The sequence below is a fragment of the Muntiacus reevesi genome, chromosome 6 (assembly GCF_963930625.1).
Source record: "Muntiacus reevesi chromosome 6, mMunRee1.1, whole genome shotgun sequence".
NCBI classification, from domain to species: Eukaryota; Metazoa; Chordata; class Mammalia; order Artiodactyla; family Cervidae; genus Muntiacus; species Muntiacus reevesi.
The window spans coordinates 46,565,834-46,586,492 of record NC_089254.1 but is presented as its reverse complement, the minus strand read 5'-3'; the positions used below and the strand labels follow the sequence as shown (position 1 = coordinate 46,586,492).

The 20,659-nt window shown below is 42.1% G+C and overlaps 1 protein-coding gene across 1 annotated transcript in view; it reads left to right on the top strand.

The window, feature by feature from the left end:
- LAMB1 (laminin subunit beta 1) overlaps positions 1-20,659 on the top strand; it is a 74,426-nt gene that overhangs the window by 7,575 nt on the left and 46,192 nt on the right. Inside the window, exons 5-12 of the mRNA XM_065939916.1 lie at positions 412-485; positions 8,800-8,988; positions 9,079-9,142; positions 14,232-14,434; positions 17,089-17,209; positions 18,980-19,168; positions 19,454-19,633; positions 19,770-19,882. Coding sequence (XP_065795988.1) covers positions 412-485; positions 8,800-8,988; positions 9,079-9,142; positions 14,232-14,434; positions 17,089-17,209; positions 18,980-19,168; positions 19,454-19,633; positions 19,770-19,882 — 1,133 coding nt within the window. The remainder of the gene's footprint in view (positions 1-411; positions 486-8,799; positions 8,989-9,078; positions 9,143-14,231; positions 14,435-17,088; positions 17,210-18,979; positions 19,169-19,453; positions 19,634-19,769; positions 19,883-20,659) is intronic.

The window sequence follows — 20,659 nt, the reverse complement described above, 5'->3', positions numbered from 1 at the left end:
ATTGCAGAGCTGAACCCCTACGGTGCACAGGAAATGCCCCCTCTCTTTTCCCCTTTGAGAGTCCCTTGGCTTAGAGAGTTGGAAAGGCTTTTCAGTTTTTACTAAGCCAAGGATGTCTTTCTTGACAGCAACTAAAGGCATTCCGCCAGATGTCTTGTTCCAGGGAGCACATTCAATACGTTGAACTCCAGAATGATTTGTGACCAGCTGAAGAGTCATTCTGAAATGTGCTTTATCACCTCTATCAAGCCAGGGGGTTATTGTTATTATCTTATCTTCAGATTAAGGTGGACTGCAGAGAGAATTTCTATGAGGAGCATAAAGATAGCTGAAGAGAATAGAGTCAATTGCTCACAGATGTTCTTGTTTACATTACTATTTCTGTTTATCTTTTTAAAAATTATCCTATAGGCGTGGAGAATGTCACTATCCAACTGGATTTGGAAGCAGAATTTCATTTCACTCATCTCATCATGACCTTCAAGGTAAGGAATCCCTCCCTTTCTCACAAATGAGAGCATTGTGTAATTCCCCCTTTCAGAATGGATGGCTGTTGTGAGTTGGTCTAAATGGGAACCTAGACATTATTGTTGCTATAAATTAGGATAATTGAGCAGCTTTTAAACATGGGCATGGATAACTACACTTAATAGATACTCTATCTTTGTGGCAATAAGTGGAGAGAGCCACTGTTCTATGATTTGACTGTAAACTTTTAATTAGATATCTGTTAATTTCCCCATGGAGAGAGACAGCTTTGACTCACTCCCAAACCACGGTAAAACATCTGGAGAGTAAATCCCTCCTCCCTTGGGTTGATGTTTTAATGCTGACTTTGGTAACTGGGAAGGAAGTGTGTTATCTTTAGTTTTCAAGGTTTTGCAAAATTGGTGGGAACGGTTTTACAGTTCTTTAAGAAATGTGCCTGCTTTCTTCAGTGTGGATTTTTTTCCCATCCTTTTTCTTTTGAGAGATGTAAAATGACTCCAGGACTAAGGAATGGCTCTGTACAAAGTCTCTTTGTTTCTTCTTAAGCAGCTGCCTGGAAATGACAGGCTTCATATGGCTTAAAGTACATGTTGGTGCACACAAAACCCATAATTTACTTATTGCTTCTCAGATTAAAATCACTTTTGAGTCGTTTTCTATTGGGCATGGGGGCCTTGTCTGTACCCTTGCAAGTTTTAGAAAAGGTGCCCAGGATATATTTGATTTACCATGTGGGCAGGTAACCACTAAAGTCTTAACTTGTGTCCTCTACGTGAGCCTGGGAGGCCTAGGGTCAGGAGTAGGCATTGAGGTCTAGGAGATGTGACTAGGAGAGATGCTGGGCTACCTGTCCCCAGGCCTGGGTTCATCCCCTTGCTTCTCCCCAGGAACCCACCCTTGCTGCTTGGGGAAAGGGTAGGGTGAAGGTTTATACTGTGTCACCTGCTTCTATGAGGTGGGGGAGGACTTCCCCTAAACCACTTTGTCCCTTCATTGGCCATGAGCTCAACTTGGCAGCTAGAATTAAGACTCACCCTCAGATGTGACCTGCATCTTGTTGTTCAGTTGCTCAGTTGTGTCCGACTGTTTGCAACCCCATGGACTATAGCCTACCAGGCTCCTCTGTCCATGGAATTTTCCAGGCAAGAATGCTGGAATGGGTTGCTATGCCCTCTTTCAGGGGAATCTTCCCAACCCAGGGATTGAACCCGTTTTTCCTGAATTGGCAGGTGGGTTCTTTACCACTGGTGCCACCTGGGGAGCCCAAGGGAAGAAGGTGTACTTGCAGATAACTTGATACAAGGCAAGATGTGCTCACTGCTATAGCAGAAGTTCAGGCAATGTCCATCAGCATGGAGGATGGGGAGATTCATTTTAGCCTGGAATAAAGGAGAAAGCTTTACAAGGAGACGACTGTGATTGCGCTTGACCTGGGTCAGGAAGAGTCAGCAGGATTTTAGGAGGAAGAGGTAGAAGAAAAGGCCTTCTTGACAGAGGAAACAGGATGAGAGCAAATCCCCAGTGGTGGGACAGTTTGGACAGAGTTTGTTCAGCACGTACTATGTAGACATGCCTTGAATGTCTACACTTGGGCTAGTGAGGGGAGCAACAGGAAGTAAGACTGTAGCCAGAAGGACCTTGCTTCCTTCCTGAGGAGTGTGAACTTTGTAGGAGATGGGGAGCCATGGACAGGAAATGAGACCTGTGTTTCAGGAAATGAGGGAGCCAAGAGGAAAAGCAAAGGAGGGCCTGGGGCATAGAGAAGAGAAGGCATAGAGGCAGGAGGCTCTCAAGGTCCGCGGTAAGGGGGAGCTGACTTAGGCAGGGCTGTGGTTCTCAACTAGGTGGGAGCCACCTCCTGCAACTGGTGTCCTATCAGTCTGACGTGGAGAGCTTTTTCTACTCACACATCGCCCCTTGCCACCATATTCTGCTACCCTCTGCGACTGCTGACTTTGAGAGTCATTGCCCAGAGGAGGAGCCTCTGTTTGCTGAGGGAGTCAAAGGTTGAACCATGAACTGGAGAAATATTAGAAGCAGAACATCTGAAGGCAGGGTTAGGAAAGGGATGAATCAAAGATTCCTGAGATGTCCAAGCTGGGGAACGTGGAGGCTGCTGATACCATTAAGAGTGGTGAGGACAGGAAGGGGGTGAGGATGAAGAGTGTGTTTATTCCTTTTTAAAATTTATTTTATTCAGCTATAGTTGATTTACAGTGTTGTGCTATACAACAAATGACACATATACATTTGTATATGTATATACATATATATATATACATTCTTTTTCATATTCTTTTCCATTATGGTTTATTACAGATTATTGAATATAGTTCCCAGTGCTATATAATAGGACCTTATTTATTTGGGTAGCATTTCCCTTTTCCCCTGGCACCTTCCTGACCCAGGGATCAAACCTGGGTCTTCTGCACTGCAGGCAGATTCTTTACTTTCTAAGCCACCAGGAAGTGTGACAGTGAAAGTGTTAGTCACTCAGTTGTGTCTGACTCTTTGTGACCTCATGGCCTATAGACTGCCAGGCTTCTCTGTCCATGGGATTCTCCAGGCAAGGATACTGGAGTGGGTTGCCATTCCCTTCTCCAGGGGATCTTCCCAACCCAGGGATCAAACCTGAGTCTCCTGCATTGCAGGCAGATTCTTTACTGCCTGAGCCACCAGGGAAGCCCATATCATAACTACATCTGCTAATCCCAAAGTCCCAATTTATCCCTCCCCCGCTTGCCCTTCCCCTTGGCATCCAAAAGTCTGTTCTCTATATCTGTGAGTCCATTTCATAGGTACGTTCATTTGTGTCATATTTTAAATTCCATCCAGTAAGTCACCTATGTACCAACAAGTTCTGTTTTGAGAGTTTGTAGGTCCAGTTTATTCGTAAGACCAACAGAGTTAGCCTAGGTACCTAACTAACACAATCAGCTGTATAGTACTGTCCTATAATTGGTTTATCATACTTCTCACACAAGTGATACATAAAAAGCAAGCCAACACAAAAAATAAAAGTTTTTAATCTTACAATACTTTGGAAAGTATAATAGTACAGTACAATAGTTGACATCTAGGGGCCAGCATCAAGGGAACAGCAAGAAGCGTTACCAACTGGAGGAGGGAAAGGAGGTGGGAGATGGGAGAGCTAAAGGATCATCAACAAAGGAGACGGAAGGCAAGCTGGAATTTCACCCACGCCTGAGGCTGATGGCACAGGCTCTGGTTCCTTGCTGGATCCAATTCTGTCTACTCTCTTGAGGAAAAACGATCCAGTGATGTCTGGGTAGTAACATGTTCACATTTTGAAAATTCAGAACTTGAAGGTTCGTATGTAGGGGACTTACTGTGTAAGTGATATCATATAGTATTTGTCTTTCTCTGTTTCACTTAGTATGATAATGTCTAGGTCCATCTGTGTTGCTACAAATGGCATTATTTCATTCTTTTTATGGCTAAGCAGTATTCCATTATATATATGTACCACATCTTCTTTATCCATTCATCTGTAGACTAACATTTAGGTTGTCTCCATGTCTTGCTTATTATAAATAGTGCTGGTGTGAACATCTTTTTGAATTATAGTCTGGATACATGCCCAGGCTTGGGACTGCTGGATTATATGAGAATATTTTCAGGGAGATAGATGCTTACTAAGTGGATTGGACTTTCTTAGGCTTGCATAATCTAGTTAGCATATCGACAGTCTGTTTTTGTACATTGCCAGATGTTTCCAAGCTCACAGCTTTTTTATTTAGTATAAATTCAGAGACAGCTTTGCAGTAGTGTGAGGCCTGAGAAGGTCAATGACTCAGCAAACAGCACAGAAAGACTTCCCTTCTGTAGGTAAAATGCATTGTCCTGGTTTCCAGCAGCTTCCTAACCTCACAGGAAATTGGCCTTTTGGGACTTGGAAGGTTCCAGAGGGAAGGAATGAGGAAGCACAGCCAGGACGACTGTAAGGCTCCCTTGTGACATAGAGACACCAGGCTGGTCTCTCTCCAGGTGTCACCACCAAGGAGCTGTGTCCCGTGGGAGGGTTTGCCGTGGTTCAGTTAGTTATTGGGGCTTTTTCCCCCTTATTTTAAAATTCTTAGCCTAATACTCTCTTGGGTTTAATATAAAGTATCATTTCCTTGTATTTCTGAATATATAAAAAATAAATTAAGCTTGAACAACTAGTAAATGTATAAGTCAAAGAATCTATCAAAATATGACTTTTCATTTCCTTATCCTTGTCTCCTTTTACCAGTGAGAAAGATTGTCAAGATTATTAAGGAAGGTGCAAGGAGATCTGGGCATGTGCTACTTTTCACTTTAGTTGTCACCCAGATTTTATTTATTTATTTATTTATTTTTATTTTTTTATTTTTTTATGATCCTGTTCAAGTTCTTGGTCATCTTGGCCTGCAACATTTGATCTCTCTGAAAAAATTTTCATTTTTATATAATTTTTAAAGATCACTCTCCAGTAACAGTTATTACAAAATATTGGCTATATTCCCCGTAACCTATGTAACACCCAATAGTTTGTTGCTCCCAGTCCCCAACTCTACATTGCCCCTCCCCTGCTCCCCACCGGTAATGAGTTTGTTCTCTATAAGTCAAGCACAGGTTGGAATTCAGAAGTGTCTTTGTTCAGATTCTGTTTGCTGAGTCAGCTTGCTTTTCATTCATCACTGTTGAAGCATTTGCTTATTTTCAGTGTTTATTTTGTTTCATCTCATATTTCCAGTTGTCCCTGTTCACCACAACCTCCTAAATCTCTGTCCTGCTTATTTCCAGAATTCTTGTCCTTTTCCTCCTCCTGACATCCATTTTTCAGGCTGCTTTTACACCAGTAACCAGAGAGGCAGAAAAGATCTTCATTCAGCCTGGGGTTGAAGTCTCTCTGCCAATAGCTGGCGAGTTAGGTGATCTCTCTGAGCCTTCATTTCCTCATCTGTCAGACAAATGTGTTGTGAAGGTGTGTTAGTGTGCTAGGACTGCCATTGCAAACTGCACAGACTGGGTGACTTAAACAACAGAAATGTATTTTCTCAGGGTTCTGGAAGCATGTAGTCTGAGATGAAGGTGTCAGTAGAGCTGGTTTCTTCTGTGGCCTCTGTCTCTCCTTGGCTTTGTACATGACTGTCTTCTCCCTGTGTCTTTACCTCTGTGCCTATCTGTGTCCTAATATCTTCTTCTTTAAAGACATCAGTCATATGGGATTAGGGCCCACTCCAATGACCTCATTTTACTTTCAGTTCAGTTCAGTTGCTCAGTCATGTCCAACTCTTTGTGACCCCATGGACTGCAGCATGTCAGGTCCATTACCAACTCCCAGAGTTTACTCAAATTCATGTCCATTGAGTAGGTGATGCCTTCCAACCATCTCATCCTCTGTCATCCCCTTCTCCTCATGCCTTCAATCTTTCCCAGCGTCAGGGTCTTTTCAAATGAGTCAGTTCTTCACATCAGGTGCCAAAGTATTGGAGTTTCAGCTTCAGCATCAGTCCTTCCAATGAATATTCAGGAATGATTTCCTTTAGAATGGACTGGTTGGATCTCCTTGCAGTCCAAGGGACTCTCAAGAGTCTGCTCCAACACCACAGTTCAAAAGCATAAATTCTTTGGTGCTCAGCTTTCTTTATAGTCCAACTCTCACATCCTTATACATGACTACTGGAAAAACCATAGCTTTGACTAGATGGACCTTTGTTGGCAAAGTAGTATCTCTGCTTTTTAATACACTATCTAGGTTGATCATAGCTTTTCCTCCAAGGTGCAAGTGTCTTTTAATTTCATGGCTGCAATCACCATCTGCAGTAATTTTGGAGCCCAAGAAAATAAAGTCTGTCACTGTTTTCACTGTTTCCCCATCTATTTGCCATGATTACCCTTTTAAAGACCCTTGTTATTGTTCACCGGCTATGTCCAACTTTTTGTGACCCCATGGACTGCAGCACTCCAGGCTTCCCTGTCCTCCACTATTTCCCAGAGTTTGCTCAAGCTCATGTCCATAGAGTTGGTGATGCCATGCAACCATCTATCCTCTGTTGCCCCCTTCTCCTCTTGCCATCAATCTTTCCCAACATTAGGGTCTTTTCCCCTGAGTTGGCTGTTCTTATCAGGTGGCCAAAGTACTGGAGCTTTAGCATCAGTGCTTCCAGTGAATATGCAAGTTTGATTTCCTTTAGGATTGACTGGTTTGATCTCCTTGCTGTCCAAGGGACTCTCAAGAGTCTTCTCCTGTAGCACAGTTTGAAAGCACCAATTCTTTGGTGCTTAGCCTTTTTTATAGTCTAACTCTCACATCCATACATGAACACTGGAAAAACCGTAGCTTTGACTAGATGGACCTTTGTTGGCAAAGTGATGTCTCTGCTTTTTAACATGCTTTCTAGATTTGTCATAGCTTTTCTTCCAAGGAGCAAACGTCTTTTAATTTTGTGGCTGCACATACCATCTGGAGCCAGTGATTTTTGGAGCCAGAGCAATAAAATCTGTCACGGTTTCCACTTTTCCCCCATTTATTTGCCATGAAATGATGGGACCTAATGCCATGATCTTAGTTTTTTGAATGTTGAGTTTTAAGCCAGCTTTTTACTCTCCTCTTTCAACCCCATCAAGAAGCTCTTTAGTTCCTCTTCCCTTTCTGCCACTGGAGTGGTACAATCTGCATATCTGAGGTTGTTGATATTTCTCCCAGCAATTTTAATTCCAGCTTGTGAGTCATTCAGCCTGGCATTTGGCTTGACGTACTCTGCATATAAGTTAAATAAGCAGGGTGACAATATACAGCCTTGACGTACTCCTTTTCTAATTTTGAACCAGTCCATTTTACCATGTTCAGTTCTAACTGTTGCTTCTTGATCTGCATACAGATTTCTCAGGAGACAGGTAAGGTGGTGGGGTATTCCCATCTTTTGAAGAATTTTCCACAATTGTGATCTACAAAATCAAAGACTAGCATAGTTAATGAAGCAGAAGTAGATGTTTTTCTGGAATTCCCTTGCTTTCTCTATGATCAGATATTGGCAGTTTGATAAAATCAAAGGCTTTAGCATAGTTAATGAAGCAGAAGTAGATGTTTTTCTGGAATTCCCTTGCTTTCTCTATGATCAGATATTGGCAGTTTGATCCTGGTTCCTATATCTTTTCTAAATCTAGCTTGTACATCTGAAATTTCTCTCTTCACATACTGCTGAAGCCTAGCTTGGAGGATTTTGAGCATCATGTTGCTAACATGTGAAATGAACACAGTTGTACCATAATTTGAACTTTCTTTGGTATTGCCTTTCCTTGAGATTGGAATGAAAACTGACCTTTTCCAGTCCTGTGGCCATTGCTGAGTTTTCCAAATTTGCTGGCATATTGCATGCAGCACTTTAACAGCATCATCTTTTAAGATTTTAAATAGCTTAGCTGGAATTCCATCACCTCCACTAGCTTTGTTCAGAGTAATGTTTCCTAAGACCCACATGACTTCACAGTCCAGGATGTCTAGCTCTAGGTGAGTGACCACACCTAGTAATGTTTCCAGAGTTCATCCATGTAATAGGAAGTATCTGAATTTCAGTTCTATTTATTGCCGAATAATAATAGTCCTTGCTTATGTGTATCACCTTTTGTATATCCATTATCCGTTAATGGACACTTGAGTGATTTCCACTTGTTGGTGATTATGAATAATGCTGCTCTGAATGTTTATGTATGAGAGTCATCTGAGTCCCTGCTTTCAGTTGCTTTGGGGTGTGTAGCTAGAATTTCGGGGTTCTCCAGTTTCTTGAGTTAGTAATTGCTTCCCCTTGTTTTTCCAAAGCACACTGCCTTGTGACTCTACTATAAAGTGTGATGGATATTCTTGTAAATGTTTTTTACCCGTTCCTGGACCTTATTAGACGAGTTACAGCACTTAGACCATTGTCTGGTACTGAGTAGCTGTCCTTACACATCTACTGAATGATTAAATGACGGCGTGAAGGAACAAGCAGTCGACCTCAGCTGTCACGTCATGGGCATGGTGGCTCAGTGCGCCAAAACTTGTCTGCACTAGGGCCTGTTTATAATCAGCTTCTAAAGAGAAACAGCTCACTAGTCTCTAATAGGGTGGGAGAAAGTGCAATATTTAGAGGCGAGACACTTTCCTGCAAGAAGAGGCTCCATGGAACAGCTTGAAGTATTTGAAATCCAGCCACGGTGAAATACCAACCACATGCAGTCAGGGTTTGTGGCACACAGTTGAGTGATATTTTCCTCTGGGATTAAAAAAAATATAGATAACCAGTAAAAGCATGCAGTGAGTCTCTTCCACTCTGTCTTTAGACATTCCGTCCAGCTGCTATGCTGATAGAACGGTCGTCCGACTTTGGAAAAACCTGGGGTGTGTACAGATACTTTGCCTATGACTGTGAGAGCTCATTTCCGGGCATTTCCACCGGCCCCATGAAGAGAGTCGACGATATAATTTGTGATTCCCGATACTCTGACATTGAGCCCTCAACGGAAGGAGAGGTCTGCTTATACTTTTTATTTTCCATGCTATTTACAAATCCAGTTTTTGATCGTAGCAAAAATACCAATTACTCTTATGTCTATTTTTAGGTGATATTTCGTGCTTTAGATCCTGCTTTCAGAATAGAAGATCCTTACAGTCCAAGGATACAGAGTAAGCCTGTTTTCAAATAAAAGCTTGGATGGAAAACCACAATCATGGGAGAAAGTTTACCCAGACCACTGCTACCCAGAATCTAAATACTCAGTGCTGAATCCACCCTCTTCATTTCCTTCTTTCTCTGCAGTGCTCTACCAGAAGCTTTTGAAATTGGCAATAATCAAAGTCCTCACTGACAGGAACATATTTTGATAAGAGTAAAAGATTGATGTCATAAGTCCTCAAACCATTATGCTGGTCACATAATACCTTATTTGCTTGTTTGTTATATATGTGTGTATGTGTATATAAAGATAATGTACGTGTGCTAAGTTCCTTCAGTCGTGTCCGACTCCTTGCAACCCTGTGGACTGTAACCCACCAGACTCCTCTGTCCATGGGATTCTCCAGACAAGAATACTGGAGTGGATTGCCATGCCCTCTTCCAGGGAACCTTCCCGACTCAGGGATCAAACCCAAAGCTCTCAAGTTCTCCTGAATTGGCAGGCAGGTTCTTTACCACTAGCACCAACTGGAAAATCATATATGATACGTGTGTGTGTGTATGAGATACATTAATATATATCCTATCTATTATGTGTATACATATATAATTATGTGTATGTATAATTAAGGCTTCCCTGATGACTCACTGGACAACAGTCTGCCTACTAATGCAGGGACACAAGAGATGTGGGTTCAATCCCTGGGTTGGGAAGAGATCCTAGAGAAGGAAATGGCAACCTGCTCCAGTATTCTTGCCTAGAAAATTCCATGGACAGAGGAGCCATGGGTTTGCAAAGAGTCAGACATGACAGAGCTCACATGCATAATTAAGGTTCAGGTTAGCTTCCCTGGCAGCTCAGTCGCTAAAGAGTCTGCCTGCAATGCAGGAGACCTGGGTTGAGAAAATCCCCTGGAGAAGGGAATGGCAACCCACTCCAGTATTCTTGCCTGGAGAATCCCATGGACAGAAGAGCCTGGTGGGCTATAGTCCATAGGGTTGCAAAGAGTCGAACATGACTGAGTGACTTTCACTTTCATTTTTAGGGTATTGCTAACAAAGTGTCCCCCCAAAGGCAGCGTCTCAAACAAAAAAGTTTATTTCTCTCTTACAGAATCACCCAGAGGGATTTCCAAATAAAGTACTGTTCGCCTGTCACAAGCAAACAGTCTTACCAGATAAAATACAGGCTGAAACCCTGTTCAATATGAATTTTCAGATAAATAATAAATTATTTTTTAACATAACTACATCCCATGTAATATTTGTGATTAGTATGAGCATATTTCATGCAATATTTGTGGGTGAGGATAACCATGTCTCATGTGGTATTTGGGACATATTTGTACCACATTGACCAGATGTTTATCTGAAATTCAAAGGTAACTGAGCATCTTGTATTTTTATTGTTAAATCTGGCACTTGTAGCCATTAGATCACCCAGGTTCCCAAGTTCCTTCTGGCTTGTAGTCTGTGTCCACATGGTCAGACCTGGAAAAACCCCACCTTGTCCTTGTACCAACCTACAAGAGGAGACAAGTAAAAGGCAAGTGGCTTAGAAGCCATACATCACATCCGTTCACACGCCATTGGCCAAAGTGGTCCCCTGGCTACACTTCAGGAGATGCTGGGAAACCTCTCTAGCCAGTGGCTGTTTGCGTTCTCAAACTCTTGGCCAGGGCTCTCATTGTCAGAAGAAGAAGAAAAGAAAGAATCCTGGGGGAAATCATAGGTCTCAACCTTGCTCAATATGCTCAATAAGGTTGTAGTTCCATTTTCCAGATGAGTCAGCTGAAGCTCAGAGGGTTGGACTAACATGCATAAAGTGAGTTGCCTATTTAATGTCAGATCCTAAGTGTTCTTGTTATGCCTGTCAGTTCAGAGGGCTTTCTATCGTTCAGGAACCATGCTTATGTCTTCACAAAAATACATTTTGATCTTCTTGCGAGGCAGAATGTGCACTAATTAAAAGAATGGGCTTTGGAATCCACCAGAGCTGGGCTTAAGTTCTAGCTCCAGCGTATTCTATGATCTTAGGCAAGGAATTTATTTAAAACTTTTCTTAGTCTTTATTTTTTCATCTGTAAATGGAGATAGTCATATTGACCTTATGGTTGTTGTGGAAGGAAAATTAGTTAATATGTATAAATGACTCACCAAAGTGCCCGACACATAGAAAGTGCTGGATCCGTGAAGCTGCTGCCACTCTTGGCGTTGTTGCTGCCTTCAGCTGTCACTCAGACCTTTTCTAGACTGAGTCCCACACCTCAGAGCAAAGGTGAGGCTCCCTCTCTCCAGCTGCTGAGGTGTAGTCAATTGAGCGGAGGTGGGCCAGGGTCTTGCTGGTCTTCCCCTAATTTGCGCGCGCGCGCACACACACACACACACACACACACACATACGCACACACACACACACACACCCCCCCTTACCCCCCAGCTCACAGCACACACACACACACACCCACACCCCCCAGCTCACAGCACACACACACACACACACACACACACACCCTTACCCCCCCAGCTCACAGCACGCACACGCACACACACACACACACACACACACACACCCTTACCCCCCCAGCTCACAGCACACACACACACACCCACACCCTTACCCCCCCAGCTCACAGCACACACACACACACACACACACACCCCCTTACCCCCCAGCTCACAGCGCGCACACACACACACACACACACACACACACACACACACACACACACACACACACCCTTACCCCCCAGCTCACAGCATGAAAGAGTAGAACTGAAGGGCTTCAGGGAAGATTGCCAAAAAAGTACCATTTCCCTGCTTAAATTAATTTTACAAGTGGCCCAGATCATCTCTGGTCCAGAATTTATTCATCCTATTGTCAAACACATTTTTTATGATTTTAAATTTTATTTTAAAAACATTTTTATTGGAGTACAGTTGGTTTACCGTGTTGTATTAGTTTCAGGTGTACACAGTGTTTCAGCCATACATGTATTCATTATTTTCCAGATGGTTTTCTCATAGGTTATCCCGGAATACTGAGCAGCGCTCCTTCTGCCATACACAATAAGTCCTTGTTGGTTATCCATCTTATATGCAGGAGTGTGTGTACGTTCCTCCCAAGCTCCTGATTGATCTCTCCTTCCCCCCACCCCCACCCTGCCAGGTTTCCCTCTGCTAACCAGAAGTTTGTTTTCAAAATCTGTAAATCTTTCTGTTTTGTAAATAAGTTCATTTGTATCATTTTTTAAAATTAGGTTCCACATATAAGCGACATCCTATAATTTTCCTTCTCTGTCTGACTTCACAGAGTATAATATCAAATATTTAATGGCACGTTCAGCTTTGTGTCATTTCTAAGTGTGCTCTGGGAGACCTGTGCTCCCTGCTCTCAAAATCCAGTTTCAAGAAGTGTCTGCACAAGTTCCTTGACCAACACCTCCTGGGTCCCTCAAAGGACTCTAAGTTTGTTCCTTTTGGGTGGTACTTGTTTTACTTGGGGAGTGTGCTGCCATTAGAATTCTGTTGTGTTTGGCTGTTCAATGGCATCAGAAAATCTTATTTCTATATCAAACAAGCATCCATTGTAACAGATCACGCTTTGGATTTACTTTGTGATCAAGGGAACAGTATCTCTTTAGCTGTCCCTATTGTTTGAGTCCTCTGAGACTCACTTCAAAAGTGATTGTGCCTCTTAAGACAGCAGTCAATTTGAGGCTTAGATGTAGTTAAATACGGCAGGAGAGCTCGAAGGGAGCACAGTTGCTCTTCTGAGGACTTCCAGAGATCGGCTCAAGGGTTTCTAAATACTCCAGCTGCTCTTCAAGTTTGTTTTTTGGCCTCTTGTCAATAGGCACTTGTGCTCATTCTGTGCAGGAGAAAATGCTGGCATTCAGAAATTCCATTCAGCAAAGTAGTACCACAATTTCTCTGTTTAGTTTTTGATTTTACAAAGAGCCTAAGTTGAATGCATGGCCTCATAGGCTTTCTCTTTCAACCCACAGCTATTTCTGTAGTCTTCATTGTACGCTGTGCATATGTTGTAAGTATTTAAAATTGTATCTAGGCTTTGAAAGTATCTGATGTATTAGGCTAATGCCCCATTGTCCTGTGTTGTAAATTGTAAGAATCCATCAACAGAAATGAAAGGAAAGCTTAAAAGCAGTTTCATGCTATGGAGCTAAAACGGGAGGGCAGGTAGACTGTTTAGTAATTAATGTTTAGCAACTTAGTGATTAATGAAAATACTAACGGAGAAGGCTATATGACTGTTAGTTTATCGAGTTACTAGAGAATATAATTGACGGCCTCGCTTCTGTAATAAGCATTGGTCTATAAACTCAGGAAAAGGAAGGAAAGTTCAAATAAGAGACATTTCTCTACAAGAATCTCTATTTAGGAAAGCAGTCTGCCCCAACATCCCAACTAAACTCCTTTATCTTCATGCTACTGTATTATATTGGTAATTATATTGGTAAATTGTTTTGTAAAACAAGGACCAAAAAAGTTGTAGGTTGTAATGGTGCTTCAAAACTTGTTTGAGATAGTCAGTCCCTTGATTATGGTTATCCTATCATGTCAAATCAATTTTAGTAACTTATATTTCATGTGATTGGTGGGAAATTTCAAGTAGCATTTTTTCCTCCAGAAATAAACACAAACATGTTTTCTATCTTACAATAATAAATGACAGTTAGGATGCTTTGATAAATTCTTTCCCTAATTGCTGTGGGAACCAGATGGTATTGCAGTAGTTTAGATTACTGTGTGCCAGTGATTCTGGCAAGCATGCAACTGCATTCTTAAATTTCTCTACTTTCACACTTCTTTCTACAACATCAGTCTGCCAACAAATCCATCACAGAATAGATGTTCTTGTTAAATGGTGATGAGAAGGGAGTAACCTTTCTTCCAGAGACCTTCACTTTAGGCTAAACTTTATTATTACATGCATCTAGATCATGAATGGGAAGTAAACTTTACATAAGCTATTTTTAATTTGTCATGTGTTTCTATAAAGAAGAAAGGTGTTGTCTTAATTGCAAACAAAGTCTTGCTTCTTTGATCAAATTTTTCATCTTCTTGGTGACCTTCGTAGATCTCTTAAAAATTACCAACTTGAGGATCAAGTTTGTGAAACTACATACTTTGGGAGATAACCTTTTGGATTCCAGAATGGAAATCAGAGAAAAGTATTATTACGCGGTTTACGATATGGTGGTTCGAGGAAACTGCTTCTGCTATGGCCACGCCAGCGAGTGTGCCCCTGTGGACGGAGTCAATGAAGAAGTAGAAGGAATGGTAAGTACATGCTCCAGGCAGCCTTCTCCTTTGTACAGATGATTCTTTTTTTTTTTTTTTTTGTACAGATGATTCTTATAAGCAAATTGAAACTAGTCTTAGTGTAAGCCTTTTTATTTTGAGTTTTATTTGTCCAGACTTCCCTTTAAATTTATTAGCCTTTTGTACCATTCCAGTGGTTGATTTTTTTCATTTTCTGTTTGCTGATTTTCTTGGACTGCAAGAATGTAAGGACTACTCGTTTCACAAACACTGAATTCATTTTTGAAAATTGTGACGGCAGGCTGCCTCTAAAGTAGACATTTTATACAACAAGGATTAAAAACTTTTCTCAACTGACAGTCCCATCTTCCTTTACTTGAGGGAAGATTAAAAACCACAAGCATTCCAGCCTTCATGCCAGAAAACATAAATTGACACCAGCCCAGAGAAACTGGAAATTTGAACCTAGAACCATGGGATACCATTTAGGAATCAAATGGACTTTGCATCTTGATCTTCTAGTTTCATTCTTTTCCCACTTTTATGTTGTGTTTTCAAATTTTTTAAATTAGTTTTAATCAGCATTTACTTGCTTTTCAATGTCCTACTGTGCAGCAAAGTGCATCAATTATATGTGTATATATACACGTGCGTGTGTGCTAAGGTGTTTCAGTTGTGGCAGATTCTGTGGGACCCCTGTGTGGTCCTCTGTCTGTGGAATTCTCTAGACAAGAATCCTAGAGTGGGTTGGTATGCCCTGTGTGTGTGTGTGTGTATTTATATATATCCCCTCTTTTTTGGATTTCCTTCACACTTTGGTCACCACAGCAGTGGGTAGAGTTCCCTATGCTGTACAGAAGGTTCCCCTTAGTTATCTGTTCTGTACATAGTATCAATCGTGTATATATATCAATCCCAAACTCCCACTTCATCCTACCACTCCTCCTTGGTGTTCATAGCTTTGTTCTCTGCCTCTGTTTCTGTTTTGAAAGTAAGATTATCTATACTATTTTTCTGGAGTCCACATATATGCATTAATATATAATTGTTTTTCTCTGTGTTTTCAAATTATGTAATTTTAAAAGGGGGGGCTTGGATACTTGCCAGATGGATAAAGTTAGGGTGTTTTCCCACTTTCTAAATGAATTGACAATTCCTGTTAGAAGAGACCAGAGTTTCAGTCTTTTGTCAAAGGGCCTTGAGAAAGTAGGTGGCAAATGGAAATTCACACCTCGCTTTCCTGACTGTGCCCCGGGGCCTCCGCTGGACCATGGGCCTCACTTCTGGATGAAAGGTGTGCCTTGCTTAGTTGCTGTTGACCTTTTCAAAGAGTGTTAGTCCTCACCTAAGAAGGTGAAGATGCGGGATTGAGTGTGTTCAATCGTCTAAAACTTCTGCCTTCCCTTTCCTCCAGTTAGAACCTTTACTGCACAGAGAAAGTTGAATTTTTAACAGAGCCTAAAGGGAGAATAGGTCCTTCTGATCTTATTGTTCCATCTTACAGAGAATGCCAGGTAGATGATAATTACTTCTCAGTGTAACAAATCCTGTGTGTAGCTAACCTCTTATAGTCCTGGGTACATTGTACTTTTGATTCAGATGATATAGAGTCCTGTGGTATGGGCTTTGGGACTGTTTTTCAGTCTATGTGAAACCACCTTGTAATTAGAGGATTTTAGTCTTCTGCTAATCGTACTCCTGTCAAGGTGGGTTCAGGGTGGACCTGTCTGTCCTGTTTCTGAATTCCATTCTGTAAAAATTAGTGTTAGGTGAGGGATGGGCGTATGTGCATATTTGCTGGGTGAGAAGAATTGATTTATCATTGATGTGCCTCAGGGGCTCGAGTGTGACAGGTGGTGTGTGCAAAAGACCACATGTGGGCCCTTCCTCAAGCAAAATAATCTGCTTCTTTTTCTGACGTTTTATATTTTTTTCCTTGAAAATGTAAATGTGGCAACTGATTAATTCTTAAAAATCTCATTTTGGGTTGAAAAAATGTTTTTTAAGTGCTGAGCCAGAAGTCAAAAACCAAGCAAAGCGAGCAGAGAAACCCTGTCTTTTGTATGCTATGGGGTAAAGGTTGCAGAAAATTGAGTTTGTCCCCAGTGATGTGTACACATTTAGTTCTGCATCATAACTTTTGTTGATTTCTCTTATAATAGTTTTTTTAAAACTAAAGAAGATTTTTAAATGGCTGATTTTGCTCTTCTGTGCTTTTCTAGATCAATACTTCAATAAAAATATTTATTGAGTACCTATTATACAGTAGAAAGTGTTCCTAGAGATGGCAATTAAAGCCATCAAGACAGGACTCACAGTGGGAAGGGACAACATGAAAACAAAGCAGGACTTTCCCTGGTTGTTCAGTGGTTAGACTCCATTCTTTCGCTGCAGGGGACAGGGGTTTGGTCCCTGGTCTGGAAACTAAGATTCCGCATGCCTCATGCAGTCAAAAAATAAGGGGGAAAATATTAAAACTGAAAAAGAAAATTAGAAAATAAAAACAAAGAAACCCTCATTGTAGTGAGGTAGAGATGAGTATGAAAAAGTTGTGATATTTATGATTTTTATGATTATGTATGATATTTATGATATTTTCCACTGCTTGTGGGGAAGGTCTGGCCATTAGTATATCTCTTACTTGGCTCTTTCCTGTTTTTGTAACTTTCAAGGTTCATGGACACTGCATGTGCAGGCATAACACCAAGGGCTTAAACTGTGAACAGTGCATGGATTTCTACCATGATTTACCTTGGAGACCCGCTGAAGGTCGAAACAGCAATGCCTGTAAAAGTAAGTCTCAGGCAGGGAATTCCCTGGTGGTCCAGTGGTTAGAACCCCAAGCTTTCACTGCCAAGGGTGGTGAAAGTCCCTGGTTGGGAAACTAAAGTCCTGCAAGATATGTAGCGGTACCAAAACAGCAAGAAAAAAAGAAGTAAGTCTTAGGCAAAGGGATGTTTTGGATCAATTCAGACCCCAGTATCCATTTTCTGAGTAGAGGTGCTATAATAGTACATTATTTTGCAAAAGGAAGAAAAGTTACTGCCCTTTTTCCAGCCTCACCCTAATACTCCTAGGAAGTCATTATCCACTCAAACTAGTCAACTAGCACTTATTAAGCAACACCTGTGTGTTTGGCAGACGTTGTGTGCCACCTCTAACATTGCACTAACTGAGAGAGAAAAAGGAATGAAAACGGTGGTAGGGTGGACCCATAAGGTCTAAGAGAGATGGAGTACTTGGCAGCCTTGTTCTGTGCCAACCCAGGTGCAACCTGTGGCCTCCTTCCATCCATCAATCCACCATCCCTCCTGGTGCTATTCTCTGGGCAGAGGGGAAGTTTGAAAACCACCACCCTGCCCACCTCACACAGTGATTCTGATAGATGATCATCCCTGCAAGCGTGCCTGCCTCTGACCCCACTGAAGACAGTTCTAGGAGCTCAGAAACCAGTGAGGGCTGGAGTGGTCAAAGTTTTTGTTAGTAAGGACAACCAGCTGGGCCCTAGCAAATAGTTATGATTGTTTAGATAAAGAGAAGAAAGCAGGGGGAAGGTGGAAGGGAGTTCAGATAAGGAGAATACAAAACACAAAGCTCCAAGGACCTTCTCATGATACCGTATTTTAATTCATGATTCCAGGGTTTAATTAAACCAGTGCATCCAAGGCAGGATGACAGTCTCTCCCCTTAGGATGGATAAGACCAGTTGTAGAGCCCTTTGAGAACCCAACTGAGTTAAGCTTCCTTGTGAGAAGACAAGAGGAGTTGATGAGGATAGTTAAGCATGAGAGGGAGATGGTTAAAGCTGGGTTGGACCAAGAGGACTCTGCCAAATAGGCTAGAGGAGAGACAGACTGACCCAAGAAGACTGGCTTGATGGCTTTAAGGGTCTGATTCATAGAGCCTGGCCTAGGGTGGTAGGAATGGGGAAGAAGAGAACCCAGCCTTTATACCATGTTCCTCAAGGCCAAGAGCCCAGACAGGCTTCCCCAGGAACATGTCACCTAGAAAACCCTCTGGAGTGATGTATTCCTGTCCCACTCTGCGCATGACCCAAACACATCCTCCATGTAATGCAGCCTTCCTGTGGGTGAGCCTGCGAGGGGACTTCCCTCAGAGCTTTTACACTTTTTATAGCCCATTCTCTTCCAAAGAGGGCAAATGAGGTTATTTAATAAAGGTCACACTTGGAAGGTTTCCAGCATGATTTAGACTTTAAAATGATGTCATATGCAGATGTGTTTTTTTCACCGCCAGTGCCTTCTTGTTAATTGCCGTTGTGCCTGAACTTCATCCCCAGTTTCCAAAATGAGCTTCCTTCCCACCAATCCCGTCCTCCACCGGTTTTTCTTGTTCATTCCCTTAGTTGTATCTGACTCTTGGTGACCCCGTGAACTACAGCGTGCGGGGCTTCCCTGTCCTTCACTATCTCCCAGAGTTAGCTCAAACTCATGTCCATTGAGTCAGTGATGCCATCCAACCATCTCATCCTCTGTCGTCCCCTTCTCCTCCACTGGTAAGTAGATTGAAAAGGTTTTTCCTGACGTAGGTCTTGTTTTGCAGAGTGTAACTGCAATGAGCATTCCAGCTCATGCCACTTCGACATGGCAGTCTACTTGGCCACCGGCAACGTCAGCGGAGGGGTGTGTGACGACTGTCAGCACAACACAATGGGGCGCAGCTGCGAGCAGTGCAGACCGTTTTACTACCAGCACCCGGAGAGGGACGTCCGAGATCCTGGTCTCTGTGAACGTACGTGGGAGAGGGTCGCGGCGGGGCGGGGAGAGAGGGGGATCTGTTTGGGTCACCTTTCAGCTTGATAGTCAAGTAGTAACCATCCTCCTCTCTAGAGTCAGACCCAGCCTTATTTTAGCCGCTATATAGGATGCTGGGAGTGGAACTTGGTGATCCAGCCTTCTTTTTTTTTTGATCCAGCCTTCTTTAGTCTATTTTTGTGACATTTGGAGGGATGAAGGGAACATAGGTATTTCTGCAGACACACACATTGCGTTACCTGGTGCTTCTCATCCTTCTTAGAATGTACATGTGACCCAGCTGGTTCTCAGAACGGGGGAATCTGTGACAGCTACACGGACTTTTCTGCCGGTCTCATTGCTGGGCAGTGTCGGTGTAAATTGTACGTGGAAGGAGAACATTGTGATATCTGCAAAGAAGGCTTCTATGGTTTAAGCGCTGAAGACCCATTTGGTTGTAAATGTAAGCACTTATGTTAAAAAGTTTGGGAGTTCTCATGTGCACATAATTCCCATTTTACCTGGCAGTTCTTTATCATGTCGATGACTACAGACTCACTTGGCTTGTGTTTCTTTGCATCATTTTATCTTTAACGAAGCTTGTGCTTGCAATCCTCTGGGAACGATTCCTGGCGGGAGTCCTTGTGATTCTGAGACTGGTTACTGCTACTGTAAGCGTCTGGTGACAGGACAGCATTGTGACCAGTGTCTGGTAGGTAAATCCTAATTACATGGGGTGGGTGGTTTGTGAATATGGTGTTCCAAAAGAGGATGATTTTCACAGTTGTGTAGGTTCTGCCATCACCCTTTTATGTAAATAATAAAAGCCACTACTAGACAATTCACAAAAGAGAAATTACTAATGAATAATTTTGTCAAGATATTCACCATTGCTGTTAGCACTGTAAAATAAAACCAGAATGAAGTACTATTTTTACAGACAAAACTAACAATTTTTTTTTTTAATGGTAATGCTGACTGATAAGTGAAGTCATAGTGAGAGGCTGGTACTTGGGTGCTGCTGATGGAAATACAGATTGGCTCATACTTTGCAAAAGGCATTTTGGAGATGTGTATCCATTGCCTATAGAAATGTGCATACCCTTTGACCCAGTAATTCCACATATGGGGATCTATCCTAATGAAATAATCAGAAAATTGGTCAAAGATGAATTCACTAGAAGACTCATAGCATCTGTTAGTAATAGCAAAAAACACTTGGAAGCAACAGTAGGGAAAATAGTTAAATAAACTTAGGGGTGTCTATACAGTGTGATGGTTTCCCTGCTGGCACAGCTGTAAAAAAAATCCGCCTGCCAATGCAGGAGACACCAGTTTGATCTCTGGGTTGGTAAGATCCCTTGGAGGAAGAAATGGCAACCGACTCCAGTATTCTTTCCTGGAAAATCCCATGGACAGAGAATCCTGGTGGACTACAGTCCATGGGGAAGCAAAGAACCGGACAGGACTTAACAACTAAGCAACAACA